Here is a 21,262-nt window from a genome sequence, read left to right on the forward strand (position 1 = left end):
GATATGGAACCTAGCTGGTCAATGTGAAGATACTCAAGCACTTGTGAAAGATTTGATGGGATAATCCCTAGTAGGCCTGGTTGGATAATTGAATGCAACATTGGTATATGGACCATGGACACTGGTGAATCTTGAAGATTGGTTCAAGAGGGAGAGGATCACCTCTCATTGAAGATAAGTATTTCTTGACTTATGATGCTTCTTACTTTTGTTTAGATTTATGGATCTAATCATTATAATCATTGTTTATATTTCCTACATATGTATTTGAGTACATGGATGTTTCTAACCTCCTTGATGAGATAGATACTTCTTGAGGATTATTTGAATTGCAGGAAGGATGGTTAGAGCTGGAAAAGGTTAAAAGGAACTATGACAAAGTGCTTCTAGTAGCCTATGTCTAATGAAAAGGTGCACATGTATTTGAATACCACAAGATATGCATGGTATGTTGTATTTGAGAAATAACATTGACGGCTAGGTAATCCCTAAGGTATGATGAGAATGTCTCTTTCTTTGATGGCTCATACATGCATATGAATGTCACTTGGATCTATATGATGAACTGGTGCACCTGATGTTGAACATTTTGATCTTCTTGAATTCTATAAAGTAGGATATCACCTTGACTCTAGTAAATGATAATTTTCATGATGGATTTCATATATAATTATAGCTCATTGACTCTTATACATGATACTACTGGTAATCCTTGTGATAAGCATGATGAAAGCATATGGAAAGAGAGATTGACACTCTCGTTGTTTTGGTAAATATTTATTGAATGACCTAGCTTAATCTCAGTGATCATGATAAGCATAGTAACCTTGATGTTAGAGGTATAACTATGAGATTGATATTCTATCTCTCTTATTACTTTTGGTCATGTCTTGATAGCGTATGGTAAAGCTGAATTCCCTAACTTGATCAAGTGCCTTGACAGAAAGTGTTATTGTGTTCATAACCTTTGAGATATGATGTTGCATCTATCTATTGCTTTGAGTCTAACCTTTGATGAAAGATTGATGTCATGATGCTAATAGCCATGATAGATATATGTTTAAGATCTAATAGATTTTCCATTGCTTGACTCTAGTAGAGACAGGTTGATGATATGAATGAAGATGAATGAAGTAGATTCCCAGTCAGAGGGAGAATCTCTTCTCAAGATTCTTACTCTATTACTATTTTCATTATGTACTGTTGAATCATGATTTATGTGCATCTACCATTATTGCTTTGTAAGAAAGTCTCAGATCTAAAGCTTCTATAGAAATTAGGGTTCTTGCTCTGGACACAGGCACAGAAATGGGAAATCTCGTCCCTAGACGCATGCATGCAAAGGACCAGATAGCGTCCAAGCATCTAACGTGAAGGGAGTGTCCAGGGGTTTGAATACATTTTACCATCATGTGAAGCTTTCTAAAGCTGTATGAACTCTAAATCAAGGTGTCTCTGACATATTCTGCCACTGTAGTCTGATTTCTGAAGTTGTTGAGTTAAATTTTTGATCACATAAACATGAAGTATTGTGCATGGAAACAATTGTTCACCTTAAAGATGTTAGTACCACATATGTGTTGTAGATAACAACAAGATATGCAAGCAGAAAAAGCTTGAATGTTTTCCATAACATGAACATGCAGATCGAAATTGTGTTTGCAGGTGACCGGGACATACATGTAGATATGTCACTATGTTTGTGCTACAAGAGGTTGGCATGATTTGGCTTATTGATATAGATGAAAAATGTTTTGTCATGATGCTTGAAAACAACTTTGAATTGATGATTGAAATTTGGACTTGACCTGATGTCAAATGATTTGATCTGACGATTGTTGATTTGGCTTGATGTCTATGCTATGTCGGCATAATGACTTATGTGGGTATTCGGAAAAATGATTTTGTATTGGCCTCCTTGTTCCTAGCATAATGTTTGAGGTACTGATAGTTGTGATTCAACATGAAACTGAAACATGCATGACTCATCCTTGGTGTATGCATTTGCACCTAGTGACAAAAATGACTTATGAAAATGACCTGATGAAGTTTGGATTGATATTGCATGGTTGGTTACAACCTATTGGCACTCTAATTAAATGTGGTCAATATCTGATATGAGCTCCACCTATATCCCAGTTGAAAGAATTGATATTGTGATGTTGATGACTTTGATATTGGTTGTGATCTGACTTCTAAACTTTGATAAGCTGACTTTGTTGATGTGATGGTACAACATTGATTTATCTAAGGCTGATTATGTTGGCTTAGCAAGGCATTATGCTTAGAGCATTGCATGAAGAAAAATCCCTAATCCAGATATGTCTATATTTGACATTTATTTGATGAAGTAAGGATGATGAGTTCCAAGGTATAATGGCTTTGATTTTTATTATGATTTTGGCCTTATATCCTGATGATCTACTCTTGATAGGTGATGATCCTTTGATGATCTAAATAAAAGCGAGATGGCTTCCGAAGCTCAAAATGATGTATCATGGCATGATGAATCGATTTCTTGAATTTGGAAAATAAATATTGCAAATGTATTGGAAAAAATTTTGAATAATGAAAATGCAAACCCTTGGATACTATGATTTCAAGTTCAATATGTTGTTGAACTTGACATGGCATCCATCAGTTGATTGAAGCATTGATGTTCTATTTCAAACATCCATATCTATATGTATGGTGTTCATAGAACTTGAATAAATTCATGAGTGAGCTGCTTCATTCACATAGAGTTTCCACCGAGCATCCTTTGAAATATCTTCATGAGATATTCTATTTTTGAGGCTGAGATATTTCTCCTATGATATGTGACTTCATGGATGTATTGTTGTTGATTTGGATGCTTCTTTAGTATGAGATCTGCCATGATATCTTGGATGAGAGGTTCATATACGATTGAGGATGAGTACGATGTTGCTAGCATGGATAGTTGTGAGGAAGGACGAAGAAGCTCCTTAGAGACTTGTCTAAGAATGATCTAGATATGGCATAGAGTGAGATACGATTGACAAAAAATCCCATATTTATAGTTGGGACTGAGATAATCTCATATATTGAGATAGTGTAGTTCTTCAAAAAAAGCTCAGGATTGTGGTTGGCACCTCCTTGAGAGGGAGGATGATTATGGTATCCTTTTGTGATTTATATTATTATTTATGTTCTGACATGATATTTGATTTGATGTCTTGTATGAACAAGAAACAAATTCTATTGAGACAAGAAGATACCAGATTTTAGTATGATGAGAGCAACATTGATCAAGGAAACTAAGCCAACTCTTCCTCCCTGCCTGATCTCCTAGGGTGAGGAATTGAGATAGAGGACTCGTGGGGTTGAGGGAACTCTGGACAATAGGGTATGATCCCTATCTATTACCCATAGGGTTGAAGATTTTTCTCCCCTATCTTCATAGGGTAGTAGAATGTTGCTCCCATGTCTAGTCTTTACAAAGTATAACCTAGTTGGCATCATATCTGTTATCACCCCAAGAAACTCTCCTAGGTTGTAGCTCGGAGATGCTCGGGAACATTACAAACTCAACTTGATGTTGGAAATGGATGAATGGAAGGAATGATGCTTGTTCAAGCCAGATAACCACTTCTACTATGCTTAACTCCAAACATGCGTGAACACCCCCAAACTACAAGGCTTTAGACCACCTATCACTCATAGTTTAAAGATTGGGTGAATATGGAGAATACTGACCACACTAGCAGATGCACAAGACCTTGTGATGGCCGGCTGCAACTAGTAAAGAGGTTTGCAAATCTAATTCCCTAAGGCATAGACAGGATTACAACTCTCTGGAGTTAGGTGAAAAGAAACCTGAAGAACACATCCCCTGATACATACAAGATTTTAACATAGAGGTAGGATGATAGCTCCTCTAATGCTAAACATCAAGAGTTCAAGAAAACTGCATAACAGGCACAACCTAGAACAGAATAGAAATGGAAAGTGAGCAATTGACAACAAAAGAAGCTTGTATTAGCTGAAAATGAAGATGAGACGCTGCAAGTATCAAAGAAGTTACAGTCTCCAGAAGTTGAACTTTACATCAATACAACAACCATCAACCCTGATTACATCTGGTTTCTGGGTATATATAGAGTTTGAATACAAAGGCACTCGGCCATTCTAAGTATGAAGGGGTCATAATTGACCACCAATCGCTTTAACTATCTGGCTGACTTCTGAGTGCGGCTGCTTGCTGTATCAGATGAATTTGATCTCCTCGAGTGCTCTGCCATCCTCTGAAGTGGTTGGAGTGTCGTATGGAATAGAGTCCCATAATTGTTAAACACATTTGCTTGATCGAGCTCTGTCATTTTTCTTATTGGCCTTACTATCTCTTGAATGCGGTTGTTGAGGAACGACTGCAATCAGTACCGGAGACTAGTTATATTTTCCCTTCGGGAGCACAGAACAATCAAAGGTCACGTACTACATGGCAGGTGGACGAACTGTTGGAGGAACAAGGTTGGTTGTTGGATTGAGCAGATGGACGGCGGGTATGGTTCGGCAGAAGGTATCAAGAGGAAGCGAGCAAGACGTTCGTGAGTTCTTGGATCTCGGGTAGGCAAATCCAATGGTCATCGGGCGGAGGAGACGCGCAGGGGTTAACGGCTGGGGAAAGCGGTTTTGGCAATGGGTGGTAGTGATCGCACCGCCGTGGACCGTTGGGTGGTAAAGGTACAAGGGTGCACGATTCCATTCAACCTATGACGCGTGGCGGTGGGGTACCGGTGAAACTGCTTTTCATCGCGAGTTATCGCGCCATTGGTTTGCGGATGCGGGAGGAGTGAATGTCGTCCAATCGCGGCGGGGATGATCGGACGGTGGAAGAAATAAATGGGTGGGTTGTTCATTGAATGCAGCAAGGACTGTTAGATTGGGGTGTGACAATCAACGGCTGTGATGAAAAGGAAACGTGGGTAACAGAGGCACGGGGTCGTGTGGGAGAGGTGTTATGAGGTTTAAACTTAGCGCTCGAGCTTAAGAGCAAAAAGTTCCTTTCCGTGATTTTTAACAAGAGACGTGGGAAATGAAGGTGAAAGATTAGGATGAGTGAGGTGAAGGGAAGGGCGAGCATAACTGGTACAGGCCTCTTGTGAGAAAAACCGAGGACCGACCTTACTTCGGCTCCTTGAATAATGGCAACATGTAGCAGAGCTAACAATGGGTCCTTCTGGGGATGAGATCCTCCCTGTGAGGTCTCAAGAACTTGTAGATCAATACCTTTCCTGTGAAAACCAATTAGCAAAATTTCCTAGTGTTCCATTGGGCATGGAGTCTAACTGAGCTTACACTAAAACTGATAAAACAACATATTTACAATTTTAAGGCCAAAAAACCTTAAATAACATAAATTTTCAGAAAACGCCCATTAACTGGGCCATCAAAAACTGTCTCCCCTTCCATACTTTGCAGTATGAAGGTATTGTTCCCTTGAATATGAGAAATGATAAAAGGCCCTATCCAAAAAGCATCAAACTTCCCATGGTTGCCTTTCTTCTCTTTCAGTGCATCCCACTTCAGAACCAAGTCTCCCACCTGAAAGTTATCTGATTTTTTCCTCCTGTCAAAAGCATCCTTGATCTTCTTCTGATGTGCTGCAGACTTTTCAACCAGCTGTTCTCTGATTTGGTGAACCTCTGCTAAATCAGTGATCCTTTTTGCCATGTCTTCTTCCTCATTCGGTTCTTCTTGTAAGAGCTTTGCCACAGGGAGGATCAACTGAATTTGGAATACAGCCTCAGTGCCATATACCAGTTTTAATGGAGAATTCCCTGTGGATTTCTTGGTGGTCACTCTATCAGCCCACAATGCATACTTGAGTTTAGAGTCCCAATTCTTTTTGTTGTCTTCCAACAGCTTTTTAATTATCCTTATCAGGCTTTTGTTTGAATATTCTGCTAGACCATTGCCTTGAGGATAGTATGAGGTGGAATGAACCAGCTTAATGCCCATTTAGTCACACATATCAACCAATTATTTTGCCCTGAAGGCTGCTACATTGTCTGCAACTAATTTATGTGGACAACCAAATCTGGTTAAGATATGCTCTGTCAAAAACTTCATGACCACATGATGTTCAGCCTTTCTAGTAGGGATGTCCTCAATCCATTTAGTGAAATAGTCAATGGCTACTAAGATCCATCTGTGCTGGCCACTGGAATGTGGATTGATCTCTCCAATGAAATCCAGGCCCCACTGCTGAAAAGGGGCACTAGCATGTATAGGCTTTAAGGGCAGGGACTTCAATTGCTGTTTCCCTTCAAATCTTTGGCAGTTGTCACAAGATTTAACAAATGAAATGACATCACCAAACAAGGTGGGCCAATAATACCCATCTCTGAGGATTTTGTGGGCTGTAGTTTTCCAATAATGATGTCCTCCACACATGCTGGAATGGAACCGCTGCATGATTTCAATGGATTGTTTTGTCTAGGCACCTCAAAAGCATTTCAGAGGAGTCCCTCCAATAGAGCAGATTTTCATTGATGCAATATTTTACTACCCTGAGCTTCACAGTTCTGGCTTGGCTTGCACTAAATCCTGGAGGGGTTTCTAGCTTCAACAAGAATTGGGTGATTATAGAGTACCAATCACAAGAAGCTAGATTTTCTGCCAATGAATAATTTTTTCCTTGTTAATCTATTTCTTCTTCTGCTTGACCATTTTCTGCATTTGTGCTTATGAGATTTATGTCCAGCGTTCTACAATTTTCTTCAGCCATTAGTCTAGCAATGCCCTGACCTCTGACAAGCTTGGTGGGCTTCAATTCTATATTAAATTCAATTAACTTTGCAATCCATTTAGCCCTTCTTCCATCAACATCAGGCTATGTTAGGATGTCTTTTATTGAAGCAGAGGGCACATATGCAACTATCTTGGAGTGCAAAATATAAATTCTGAAAGCTTTCAAAGACTTTATAAGATCATATGCCTGTTTCTCAATGATATCGTACTTTAGCTCAACATCTCTCAAGGTTTTGCTGAAAAATGCCACTGGATGCTATGAACCTTCTTCATTTGCTTGCAATAAAACTACTGCCAGGGTGTCATCAGAGGTAAATGAAAATATATGGAACTCCTTGCTGTAATCTGGACTGATTAACATAGGAGCTTCCATAATAGCTTTCTTAATGGACTCAAAGGATCTTCTTGCTGAATTAGTCCACTTGATCTCTGACCCCTTTTTCAACATGGAGGTAATATGCTTTATAAGTTCTGCAAAATTTGGGATAAACCTCCTCACAAAATTTATTTTTCCCAGAAAGGACTAGATATCCTTCTTTGATCTCGGGACAGACAAAGTCTATATTGCTCTTACTCTTTCTAGGTCAATTTTGACACCTGCAGCAGAAACAACATGTCCTAACAACTTGCCTTCTTCTAAAGCAAACTGTGATTTTTTAGGATTGACTGAAATCCCAAACCTTCTGCACTTCAGGAACACCCTTTTCAAATGCTGCAAATGGTCATGATGACTGCTGGAGTATACTGTTATATCATCTAGGTAGATAAGGACAAACTTATCCTTCTCTCCTACAAATGCTATATCCATAGCTCTCTAAAAGATGGCTCCAGCATTCATCAGCCCAATAGGCATCTTGGAATACATAAAAGTGCCCCAAGGAGTGGTGAATGCAGTCTTCTCCTGGTCATCTAGATGTACAACAACTTGATTATACCCTGAAAATCCATCCAGCAAAGACATCACTTTGGCCCTTAGACCTTCTACAACAAATGCTCCATCTTGGGTAGAGGATAATTGTCTTTCTTAGATCATTTGTTTAAGTTTCTGAAATCAACACAGAGTCTAATTTCTCCACTTTTCTTCCTTACCACAACCAAATTGGCTACCCATTTTGAATATCTGAGAGGGACTATGATTTTGGTAGCTAGTATTTTGTTGATTTCTTTTTCAATAAAAGGAAGAAGCAAAGGATTTATTGGTCTCAACTTCTGCTTGAAAGGGATGGTGTCTTTCTCTAAAGGGATTTTATGCTGGATGATCTTTTCTTCATATGTTTTCAGGTCACTATATTCCCAGGCAAAAACATCAGCAAATTGCTTCATTAAATTGCAATATTCAGAAATTTGGGTAGCGGATAGTGGGTGGATAGATTTATGTATCTTGGCTGCTCTGGACTCCCTATATTGTGCTTACAGACTGTAGATTGGTCTTCTTTTTGGGCAGCCTTGTAAGGCACATCATTCTGGTCAAACAACTTTTCTAAAGGAACTAGACCCTTAGGTATATGATCGCTGGGCAGTTGGACAATGCTATCTTTGTCAATTTTGTTTCTAAGCTAGAACTGAGGATTTTCTTCCAAGGCTTCATTCTCTTGGTCAATTTTCATTTCAGAGAACTCATCAATGACTTGCAAAAACCTATTTACTTCATCATCATCTTCAAAAACTTTCCAATGCTGGACATTACCAGGCAAGGATGGTCTATATTTCATTTGGATTTCATAAACTAGTCTGGGAGGCATGGGAGGAATAAACATGCTAGCAGACACAGAAAGGGAATCAGCAAGCTGATTGTTAACTCTGGGAATATATGAGATACAAAAATTATCAAAATAATCTTTGAGTCTCCATACCTCATCTTTGTATGCTTTCAGCCTTGGGTGTTTTGCTTGAAATGTTCTGTTCACTTGCTGAATGATAAGATTAGCATCTCCAAACACCTTTATATTTCTGATTCCTCTGTCTTTTGCTGCGTTAAGGCCCAATATCAGAGCCTCGTACTCTGCTACATTGTTTGTGATTTGAAAAGCCAGCTTAAAAGATAGATGTGTGCTTTCTTGCTTTGGAGATATCTGCACCACCCCTGCTCCTGCAGTCTCCCTGGAACATGCTCCATCAAAGAACATCTCCCAAACCTGACTTCCTTGCTCTCCCTCGACCTGAACTATTGGTTTCCTGATCTACATTTAGGCCCTCTGGGATTCTTCAATTTCGAGGATACATGCTCCAAAATCAGTGTCGATAGCATAAATGGGATGATTGGAAGGATTCTTCTCATCACTGATGATGTAGGCCAATTGTGTTTCTTTGTACAATCTCCTGCTTTCTCCTCCAAAAACTGGGACAGTGGCATAAGATAGATCATTCTGTAATGTCCCACCTAGTCTCTTAATCCACCCTATAGACAATAGCATGCCAAACTTGGGAGAGACATCTACTACCACAATATCCATCATCATACTCTTCATGGGCAGCTGAGTTAGGTAATAGCTAAATCTTTGATCAATCCCAGACATTTCACCTTTATTGAATCAAAGGAGAATAGATCATGATATGGTTTGGTGATATCAAGGCCTAACTCTTCCATGACAACTTTAGGCATCAGATTGTGGCTAGCCCCCGTGTCTAGCAGGCAATTGTGGAGGGTTTTGTCATGAATGGTCAAGGAGACGTAAAATGATGGAGAATTATCATCAGCAGGCTCAGTCATTGGGCTAAGCACAACTGCAGGCTTATCATCTTGCAAATTGACAGAGTCGGTGGGGGCTTGAATGGCTTTCAGCTCAAGAGCATCGAGGATAGGCTTCCTAAACACTTCACTCTTTACAAGTTCTAACAGAGGTACATATATTTTTAACTTCTGGACTTCTGATTCAAAGCTGAAAGGGGAAGGGGACTTGTCAGGACCTCTTACCTCTTGAGCTGGTGCCTTGAGGATGACTGGATCAGCTGCTGGTCTCTTCAGTCTGATATTCTATGGCTTTGTTGGGACAATAGCTCTTTGGGCAGGATTCTCCTTGACATTGTTTGCTTTTGACGTTAGGTTGCATCTTTGCTGCTCATCAGTTTGCAGAACAGCCTCTCTGTCCCACCTTTGACTGTTTTGGTCCTGCAACAATGATTCTTCATAGGCAGCTAATGTCAAAAAGGCAGCACTGCCTTTATCTTCCATGCAATGAATTTCATCCTCTTCTTCAAACTACTCCTCCTCCATGACTACATTTGGAAAAGGAGCCTTAACCCTTTGTTCTTGATTTGCTTATTTACCCCTCTGAATGACCTATAATTGTTCATTTTCTCTTCTGAATGGATTTAGATTCCTTGGAACAAATGTGCTTGGAAGCCTTGCCTTTCCAGAGCTCTACTCAACCTTTAGCATAGATATCTCAGCAGCCAATGACTCTATCATTCTAGTCATTTTGTCTAACTTCGGTTCTGAAGATGAAGCAGAGGAAGAAGAAGCCTTGCCTCTCTGCCTCCTTCTGTCAGCATGACTTTTAAGCTTTTCTGCGGCCATAATATTAGATTCTACTTCTAGCGCTGCATCCTGCATATCAGCTAGAGTTGCACATCTTCTTTCTCTTAAGAGTAGGCAGAAATCAAAGTCAAAGGCATTGGCATAGGTGAGTTTGGCAGAGGTGGGAGTAGGCTTTACTTCAGCTGGTATCTTATTATACATACGGTTGAATCTCTTATTAAAATTAGGCAATGATTCCCCATTTTCCCTCTTCAGGTTACCAAACTCAGTATGATAGTATAGCAGGTCTTTCTTAGCCCCCCAATGCTTAAAAAATGCAACATCTAAGGCTTCAATGTCTGTTATAGACCTAGGGGTTAATTCTCTGAACCAATTTCTAGCCTCTCCATCAAGGCTCTGGACAAAAACTCTCATCCATACATCATCTTCACTGATGTCTAAGTTATCAGCATAACTATAAAAAGACTCAAGGTGTTCTTCAGCTGTTACTCCCTCTGTACCAGTGAATTTAGGCATATATTTTTGATATTCCCCTGCAGGCATGGCATTCAAAGGAACAAGCAAGACCAGGGGTCCATACCTAGCAGCTATGATTCTTTCCATCTTCGTGGGTGCTTGCTGGCCTGCCATGACTGGGATAGATGGAAGGATACTGGCAGATTGGATGGTAGGGAGCAGTGAAATAGATGATAGAGACAAAGGAATATGATGGACTGTATGGGAGACTTTCTTTGGATTGAGATCCAAAGGGGAACTAAATGAACAAGGAGCTTTATGAATCTCTGAGGGTATTTCTTCACTAACAATACTAGGCTCTATATCTTCAAAATGTACATTCTCGGCTATAGCCTTCTCTTGCAGTAATTCATAAGATTTCTTGGGCTTACCTGATCTTGATGCTCCTTTCTATGATGTTTTCTTCTGCTTAACGATATTCTCAGGGTCAGGCACTAGGTCAGCTGGTGATTTCTAAGGATTTCTCTGGGTATGCCTCACAAACTGAGCCAGAACTATAATGTGCAGTCGCCACTAGGTTGATCCTCCAGTAGAGTCACCAGATATATGATTACAAACAGAAATGTGTCTAGACTTTGTTTATCATCAAAGCTGGAACTGTGTCGTTTTCCCAGGGAAGTTGAGCTTCAATCTCCTCTCCCTGGCAACGGCGCCAATTAATGTTATCACCCCAAGAAACTCTCCTAGGTTGTAGCTCGGAGATGCTCGGGAACATTACAAACTCAACTTAATGTTGGAAATGGATGAATGGAAGGAATGATGCTTGTTCAAGCTAGATAACCACTTCTACTATGCTTAACTCCAGACATGCGTGAACACCCCCAGACTACAAGGCTTTAGACCACCAATCACTCACAGTTTAAAGATTGGGTGAATATGGAGAATACTGACCACACCAGCAGATGCACAAGACCTTGTGATGGCCGGCTACAACCAGTAAAGAGGTCTGCAAATCTAATTCCCTAAGGCACAGATAGGATGACAGCTCTCTGGCGTTAGGTGAAAAGAAACCTGAAGAACACATCCACTGATACATACAAGATTTTAACACAGAGGTAGGATGACAGCTCCTCTAATGCTAAACATCAAGAGTTCAGGAAAACTGCATAACAGGCACAACCTAGAATATAATAGAAATGGAAAGTGAGCAATTAACAGCAAAAGAAGCTTGTATTAGCTGAAAATGAAGACGAGACGCTGCAAGTATCAAAGCAGTTACAGTCTCCAGAAGTTGAACTTTACATCAATACAACAACCATCAACCCTGATTACATCTGGTTTCTGGGTATATATAGAGTTTGAATACAAAGGCACTCGGCCATTCTAAGTATGAAGGGGTCATAATTGACCACCAACCACTTTAACTGTCTGGCAGACTTCTGAGTGCGGTTGCTTGCTGTATTGGATGAATTTGATCTCCTCGGGTGCTCTGCCATCCTCTAAAGTGGCTGGAGTGTCATATGGAATAGAGTCCCATAACTATTAAATACATTTTCTTGATCGAGCTCTGTCCTTTTTCTTCTCGGCCTTACTGTCTCTTGAATGCGGTTGTTGAGGAACTACTGCAATCAGTACTGGAGATTGGTTATCTTCGTCCTTCAGGAGCACAGAACAATCAAAGGTCGCGTACTGCATGGTAGGTGGACAAACGATCGGAGGAACAAGGTTGGCTGTTGGATTGAGCAGATGGACGGTGGGTATGGCTTCGCAGAAGGTATCGGGAGGAAATGGGCAAGACGTTCGTGAGCCGTTGGATCTCGGGTAGGCAGATCCAACAGTCAGCGGGCGGAGGAGATTCGCGGGGGTTAATGGCCAAGGAAAGCGGTTTCAGCAGTGAGTGGTAGTGATCGCACTGCCGTGGACCGTCGAGCAGTAAAGGTACAGGGGTGCACGATTCCATTCAACCTGTGACACGTGGCGGCGGGGTACAGGTGAAACCGCTTTTCATCATGAGTTATCACGTTGTTGTTTTGTGGATGAGGGACGAGCGAATGCCGTCTGATCGTGGCAGGGATGATCGGACAATGGAAGAAATAAACGGGTGGGTTGTTCATTGAATGTGGTGGGGACCATTATATCGGGGTGTGGTGATCAATGGCTACGATAAAAAGGCAATGATGGGTAACGAAGGCATAGGGTTGTGCGGGAGAGGTGTTATGAGGTTTAAACTTAGTGCTCGGGCTTAAGAGCAAAAGTTCCTTTATGTGATTTTTAACAAGAGACGTGGGAAATGGAGGTGAAAGACGAGGATGAGTGAGGTGAAGGGAAGGGCCAGCATAACTAGTACATGCCTCTTCTGAGCAAAACCGAGGACTGACCTTACTTCGGCTCCTTGAATAATGGCAACATGTAGTAGAGCTAACAATACCGACAAGCAGGGCTTGTCAGGAATATCGCTCCTTGTTTGGCCAACGAGTTGAGAGTGTACTTAGGGTGTACAACCCAAGTGAATTATGATGCAATTGTTCTACCACAGGACTATTTAGGGTCATCGATGGGAAGATCAATAGGAAATAGGATGGGTTGAGATAACCCTATGCGATTCTAGGTTGAGATTAGGCTCCCTGATGAGATCCCAGGGTCGAGATGTGCTCCCCTGTGTGTTTGTATATCCTATTTCTTGATATGGGGTTGTATATATATAGCTCCCCCATGATATTTCTGGTTGAGATGTGTTCCCTAATGTGGTTTAAGGTTGAGATGTTCTCCTTGATGATATGCTCTCTGATGACGATTGATGATGATATTTTAGGTAATAGCCCACTAGAAATGACTCCAGGTAGTAGCCTGATGGATAAAGGGTTGTATCTTGGGCTCCCCTTCAGTAACAAATTCTTCTTCTTCTAGATTCAAGAATGTTCAACATATGAGTAGGAATAATCAAGAGATAAGCAAGAATAAGAAATGGATAAATCGAGATGTACATTGATGATTTATTATGATGAGATACTTGAGGTGGTCATGGCATGATGAGTACATTATATATATGAATAGTGATGATAGGTGATGACACTTGAAGACACAAGAATGGCATATTGATCAATGGACATATATTGGCAGGTGGAATTCTCCCTAGTTGAGAGGGAGTATTAATTTTTGTAATTTTAGTAAAATTCCACCTTGGACAAATCAGATGACTGATATGATGATTGCATTAGATTCCTATTTTTGAGAGGACCAAAATTGACCTAAATATCACCTTATTTGGACAAGCGAAAGTTGGTTTTTTAATTTATTTATTCACTCATGTATATTGGGTTAGGTCAGCCCTAAGCACATTTTAAATTGGACAGGTTGGCCTCAACTCCAAGTGGAACCTCGTGAAATCCTATAAATAGAAGAGACCTCAAGCTCAATTGGATACATTGATCAAACCATCTTCTCTTCTCTTATTGTCTTAGTTCGCATAGGTATGATGGAGGAAAGCTTACACAAAGGGTCTGAAACTATAGGGTCGAAGCTCACACTGATCTAAGGTTTTCTAGATCTCCGACACTGGCATGTAACTGAGTATTTTCATCCCTAGACACTAGCACAATATGGTCTTGAAAGCGTCCAGGGAGCCTTGCACGCTAGCACAAAGTGTTCATGGGAACGTTTGGGAGGCTAGGGTTTCTGCTGCTCAGTTTGGTCCTCAGATGCACACACAGTCTAGTCTGGGTTGCTATATATGCTCACGTAGAAGCCTTATGAGAGCATCCAAGGTTTGAGGCAGATCTTGGTATGTTTGACCTCAGACACCCTCATCTAGTTAACCTGGGAGCGTCTAGATATGTTCCAGACACACTCTTCCAGTTCTGCAGAGAGCATCCAAGACTTCTATAGATGCTCGTACAACCCCTCCTCCCTGCATTCGGGACTCAGAGATGATATTTTAGTATTATGAAGATTCTACTCAGTGAAAGCAGTGTTCAACACAATGACAATAGTATCTAGCAGTTGACTATAGTCAATGACAACACACTATAGTCCTTAGAATCAGGGTTGTGATTATAAGCATGATTAGATCCATTTCATGGATATCATAGTCATTTTGTTGCATAGATAAAGTTATGTTCATTTTACTCTCTTTTGATGAATCATTTGATGATGATCTAAGAAGAAGAATATTTGCAAGGGTTTTCCCCATAGTGGGTTTTGCCTTGGTCCCAGACCAATCCTGGTGTCTCTCTTTGTGTGCATGATTTTATTCTATTGTTCCTTTATGTTCTGTTACATTGATGATGATGTTGTTATTTCAATGTAATTACATGTGATAATGAATAATGGTGTAGTTATGAATAATGTAATGATGATATGGGGTGAACTTAATGTATTAATGAAGAAATGCAATTATCAAAGCAAAGAACAATGTAGCCCTATGAAAAATTAACAATCTTTCCATTCAACAATGTATATTTTATAAGCATGGCCTGTTAGCTGTTTGTATTCTCTACAAGAATATGAAATGAGAATTTGCCTCTTGGTATTCCAAGACTGTTCACAGTCAATCTCTTCATTTTTAATGTTGAAAATCACAATTTTGTAATATGAAATAGAGTTGCAATAAAATGGACCAGCAACAATGATTGTAAAAGACATATCTAGAAACTTCTTAGTTTGTATTGGTTTCATGAGTCATTTTCCAATTCAATCAACATATCTATCAATGTTTTAGCCATTGCACTTCACATCATTTTCAACCTTTTGCATTCAATCCTTCAACATTAATGTGAACTTCACATTCAACATAAATTATCACCAATGTAATCAACGAAATCCATGACAATATTACCAACATTCTCCCCCTTTGGTATTGATGACAAATTTTTCTGTTGTTGTTCATGAAATCACCTATTCCTTTTACCTTTGTTTATCTCCCACTTTGACATCAATGACATGGTATTTACCTTTGCAGAACAAAATGGATGTTGGAGAATGTAGAGTGTTGTAATTGAAAATACTGCTTCAAAATATGTCTAATAAATCCATTTAAAAACTATTCTCTAGTGCTTTTGCATGATAAGGCACAAAATGCTAATTTTAAAAATTATTGCTAAGTGACCCAATTAGAAGTTTGTTCTCCATAGTTGAAATAGTAGTGTATCTACCAAGGGTGTGCGATATATAGACAATGTTGGCTTAATCAAAGATGTTGTTGCCTTGAATAATATATAACAGATAAAGTATTTGACAAAGCATGTATATTATAATACACCATGTATATAATACAACACGTATATCACACAACCATGTATATAGTGTTTATGTACAACACATGTATATACAAAACCAATTACACTAACATTTGCACCAGATGTTGCAAAAGAAACGCTGTAAGGCATAAATTGAGGACAACATGCCATCTCAATTTGAGAAATAGTACCGTTATATGTTCAAACACAAAACACTTTATTGATAGGATATCAATTTACAAAATCTGAAAATGAAAAAATCCAACCAATTTGTAAATGTATGAACTTGATTTTACAGTCTCAATAGCTTGTACCAGATCATTTAATCTTGCTCTTGTCACTTCTTTAACAATATTTTTACCCTTCAATACTTTGAAGGTAGCCACAACCTTCAGTCCCAACTCCTCGAAGAAATAGTGTCTCAATAATACTCATCCACATAAACTCCTCGAAGCAACAGTGCCTCAATAATACTCATCCACATAGCGAGTGTAGTTGCAGTCGTTTTTCATAATATTATGTGTGGACTTAGAAATAAGGCCATGTAACCGCAGGAACTCCGCCCTTGTGTTAAAATCTGTGAAGAAATCAAGCAGTGGTTTTCCAATTTGTAACCCAACAAAAAATATTAAATCAGATCATATCTTGACTTCATGCATCAGCAGAATAAAAGACACAGACAATTTTCCTTTTTAGACTTACTATAAACCAACTGGTAGGGATTTTATGTATAGAATTTTATATGCATTATTTATATTGGAAGAATCTTGTCATACAATCTAGTTGGTTTACACTGGTTGGGCATAATACATTGTAAAATTTTATATGACCAACAAAATCCAAGGCTAAAATTTTATATGACGTACGAAATCCAATCTTTATGAGGCTTCCCAGAAATCAGGATAACAACTATTTTTCCTTGGGACTCCTTAAAACAAATTTTTTTTTTTTCAAGTTATTGAAGCTGTAATGTCTTTTTTTTATTACACTATTGAAAAGTTTTAAGCATGGTTAATGTCTTGTGGGTTGTTTTATTTTTTTTTTAATTGCACTATTGAAAAGTTTTAAGCATGATTATTGAAAAGTTTTAAGCATGGTTAATGTCTTGTGGGTTGTGTTATGAGACGAGTGAGGCAAACTGAACATCATACTTTTTGTTAGGGTTTCCCTAGATCTCTGCCTCCCAAGGAAGACACATCGAGTACATGTTTGAAGCCCAAAGAGTTGTAAAAATGAGTCTCCTAAAATTTTTATTTAAAAAGCAAAGGATTCCCACATAGGCACCAAGGCTAAGAAATTATCTAATTAAGATTCTTAGAATAAATATATATGGCTTACAAGCTCCATCCATATTCTTTGTTATGGTGAAGTAGTGGTTGCTTGACTTATCAATCCCAAGCACGATGTTGGGGTGTAACCAACCCATGATCTTTGATACCAACTTCGCCATGGCTTCTTTCTACTTTATACATCATAGTGTTTGTCATGGATGCCTTGGAGCTCCACCGCCAAGGGAATACTCATCTATATACATATGTGTACCCCAAAGAGTTATAAAAATCAATGCCCTAATTTTTTTATTTGAGAAACAAAGGATTACCACATAGGCACCAAGGCTAAGAAATTGTCTAAGAAAGACGCTTCTCAAGGAAATATTCATTTACATATTATTTGATGGTCTTCCATCTGATGTCATACTGTATATACTTTTACCTTTTGAACAATTAATGATGTTTAATGATCAGCTCCAATCTCGACATCTGCCAACTATGTTTATTTTTTATACCAACAGATAACCCACATTTAGTAAAAGCTTAAAGCTTACAGACCCCCCTTTTAAGAAGAAAAACATGGAAATTACAAGGAAAATGAAACCGATACTTATAGAACTTGGAAGACCATTTGCAACTTCTAATGGTAAGAACCCCTCATCCAAGCCATTAATTTCCTTCATCCAAGATAATGTATTTAAAACAATGATCCGGATCTTGGGAGGAGGCCCCCAAGATCTAAAAGATTGAAATGGATCTTGGGGGCAGAGAACCCCAAGATCTGAAAGATTGAAATGGATCTTGGGGAAGAGACCCCCAAGATCTGAAAGATTGAAATGGATCTGGGGGAAGAGACCCCCAAGATCTGAAAACTTGAAATGCTAGAAGAAAAAGAGGAGAATGCCCAATAAACAAAACCACAAAGAAACTTTTTTATTAAAATCGATAATAACTGTAAAGGCTACATTGTGGCGGACAATCTGTCCTTTTACCAAATGTGACTTGTTACTTATAGTATTTTTTAGTTACAATACCACGGGTCAATTCCATGGGTGAATGAATACCATGGGTGGATTTTACAATACCACGGGCAGATGCCATTTACAATACCATGGGTAAATTCCATGGGTGAATGAATACCATGGGTGGATTTTACAATACCACAGGCGGATGCCATTTACAATACCATGGGTAAATTCCATGGGTCAATGAATAATATGGGTGGATGAGTACCATGGGTTGATGCCATTTTCCATTCGGATCATTCCTCCCTCCTTAAGAAGCAATGGTCCCCATTGCGTAAAGTTCCCTCCTGCAAAGCCTTTGTTGAATATGAAGAGCCACTGAAGATAAGGGTTTTATGTGGTTAACCCATAACCATAATGAATGAAGATCCGAGGATAGAGATACCCTGTAATGCTTATGACCAACTGTGATTCTGACAGTGTGCGGCCTAGCAAATGGACTTCGATAAAGTGTGGGTTTGTGGATGACCCATAACCATTACGAACGAAGATCCGAGGATAGAGATACCCTGTAATGCTTGTGACCAACTATGATACTAACAGTGTGCGGCCTAGCAAATGGACTTCGATGAAGTGTGGGTTTGTGGATGACCCATAACCGTGATGTTGGTTGCTGATGAAGTAGCAGGTGCCTACATAGCCTGGGGTGGGAGGGCACGTCTCCAAATAACCCAAGCCGAATGCTGCTATGTTGAAACTGATGAATGTGAAGAAGGTGCCTACTAAAGTGGGGTGGGAGGGCACGTCTCCAATGGAAACCCACTCCGAATGCTGCTCCAAAGTTAAAATGGACATAACTCGGCCAATATAACTCAGAATATTTATTATAACCTGTTTTTAGAAGCAGAAGGATCATTTTGCATCTTCCCATGAGTTGGAAATCCTTATCTGGACACTCTGAGATCTCAAATTCGCACTGCAACAGTTCCGCCGTCACAAATTTTTTGATAAAATCGCTGATTTTAAATCAGCGATATCTCCCTCATCCGGACTCCGATTCGACTGATTTTTTTTTTGAAAGTGGGTGTTTTTTCACAAAGATTCCAGATCTGCAATTATATCTAGCACATCTTGCACCAGGACGTCCAGATCTGCGCCACAAACTCGCTGCCCCGAAAACCTATCTGCAACCCCACTGATTTTTAAATCAGCGATATCTCCTTCATCCGGACTCCGATTCAACCCATTTTTTTTTTGAAATTGGGTGATTTTTCGAGAGGAATCCAGATCTGGTATTTGTTTTTGTAAATTTTGTACCATATGTTTCAGATCTGATCTGAAAAGTCGCCGCCCAAAAAAAAAATCCTGCAAAAAAATTGAGACTGAAAAATGCATGAAACCCTCATTCCCATGAAATCATAACCTGCTCTGATACCACTGATCTGGATCTTGGGAGGAGGCCCCCAAGATCTAAAAGATTGAAATGGATCTTGGGGGGAGAGAACCCCAAGATCTGAAAGATTGAAATGGATCTTGGGGAAGAGACCCCCAAGATCTGAAAGATTGAAATGGATCTGGGGGAAGAGACCCCCAAGATCTGAAAACTTGAAATGCTAGAAGAAAAAGAGGAGAATGCCCAATAAACAAAACCACAAAGAAACTTTTTTATTAAAATCGATAATAACTGTAAAGGCTACATTGTGGCGGACAATCTGTCCTTTTACCAAATGTGACTTGTTACTTATAGTATTTTTCAGTTACAATACCACGGGTCAATTCCATGGGTGAATGAATACCATGGGTGGATTTTACAATACCACGGGCAGATGCCATTTACAATACCATGGGTAAATTCCATGGGTGAATGAACACCATGGGTGGATTTTACAATACCACAGGCGGATGCCATTTACAATACCATGGGTAAATTCCATGGGTCAATGAATAATATGGGTGGATGAGTACCATGGGTTGATGCCATTTTCCATTCGGATCAAACAATCACAACCCATGATAAGCTATCTTAACTAACACATACATAACCAATACTTCTTAAATTAAAACTGCAGCATGATTGACACTCTCTAAAATTAGAATACCGTTAAACTTTCTAAAATTGCAGGTTGACTATAGAGAGTAATTTTCTCCTACATAGGTCTTTTTGAATGAACCACTCATTGAACAATATTAGAGGATGTGATACATGGAAGCAAACCATTTAATTTCCAAAACAAGTGACGTCTTTGATGACACTTTTTAAGTTTTATTAAACCTTTGTTTTTGGATTTATGAAAATGCATTGAACCTTTGATTTAAATTATTTGTCAAGATGTCCAAGTGTTCGTTTGTATCATATAATTTCTCTAGATAATACCACTTGTTATAGATCTAACCCAGAAATATATGATAATGGAAATAAACCCAGAAACAATAAGAGAGAAATAGATAGAAATGCTTCTTTATTGATATCAAACCCTTAAGGTAGGGCAACACCATACATTCACTCCTTAAGGAAGGAGAACACTCCACAAACCATATGCATGTTCATACAATATTCCTTCACTATTATGTTACAACCATATAAGCAATTATGACGATATAGGGGCCATAGTAGAAACCTCTGCTCTATAATACCTCGATAATTTATACCAAAAGTTCCTTGTTTCTATCAATTGATCAAACCCTTAAGGTAGGGCAACACCAGGCATTCACTCCTTAAGGAAGGAAAACACTCCACAAGCCATACGCCTATTCACACAATAATCCTTGAAAAATAATTTATGCTTGCGGAGCAGTTGCAAGAGTAGATCTACATGCTGAAGATGTGCGGCCCAAGTGCAACTATAGATGAGGATGTCATCGAAGAAGACAAGGACAAATTTCCTGAGATATGGTTTGAGAATGTGGTTCATAAGGCTCTGAAAAGTAGAGGGGGCATTACAAAGACCAAATGGCATGACCAAGAATTCATAATGGCCTTCATGAGTTCTGAAAGCAGTCTTGGGAATGTCGACTTCCTTCATGCTAATTTGTTGGTAGCTTGAGTGAAGATCCAGCTTAGTGAAGAATTGAGCCCCATTGAGT

General features: G+C 39.2%; 1 protein-coding gene across 1 annotated transcript in view; it reads left to right on the forward strand.

The window, feature by feature from the left end:
* Positions 1-4,459: 4,459 nt before the first annotated feature.
* LOC149209698 (uncharacterized) overlaps positions 4,460-21,262 on the forward strand; it is a 38,553-nt gene continuing 21,750 nt past the window's right edge. The window contains exon 1 of the mRNA XM_089398710.1: positions 4,460-4,540. Within this exon, the coding sequence (XP_089254836.1) occupies positions 4,460-4,540 (81 nt within the window). The remainder of the gene's footprint in view (positions 4,541-21,262) is intronic.

Source organism: Pinus tabuliformis, chromosome 1_2 (assembly GCF_031772625.1).
Source record: "Pinus tabuliformis cultivar Carrire ecotype Pingquan chromosome 1_2, CPIR1, whole genome shotgun sequence".
Lineage (NCBI taxonomy): Eukaryota > Viridiplantae > Streptophyta > Pinopsida > Pinales > Pinaceae > Pinus > Pinus tabuliformis.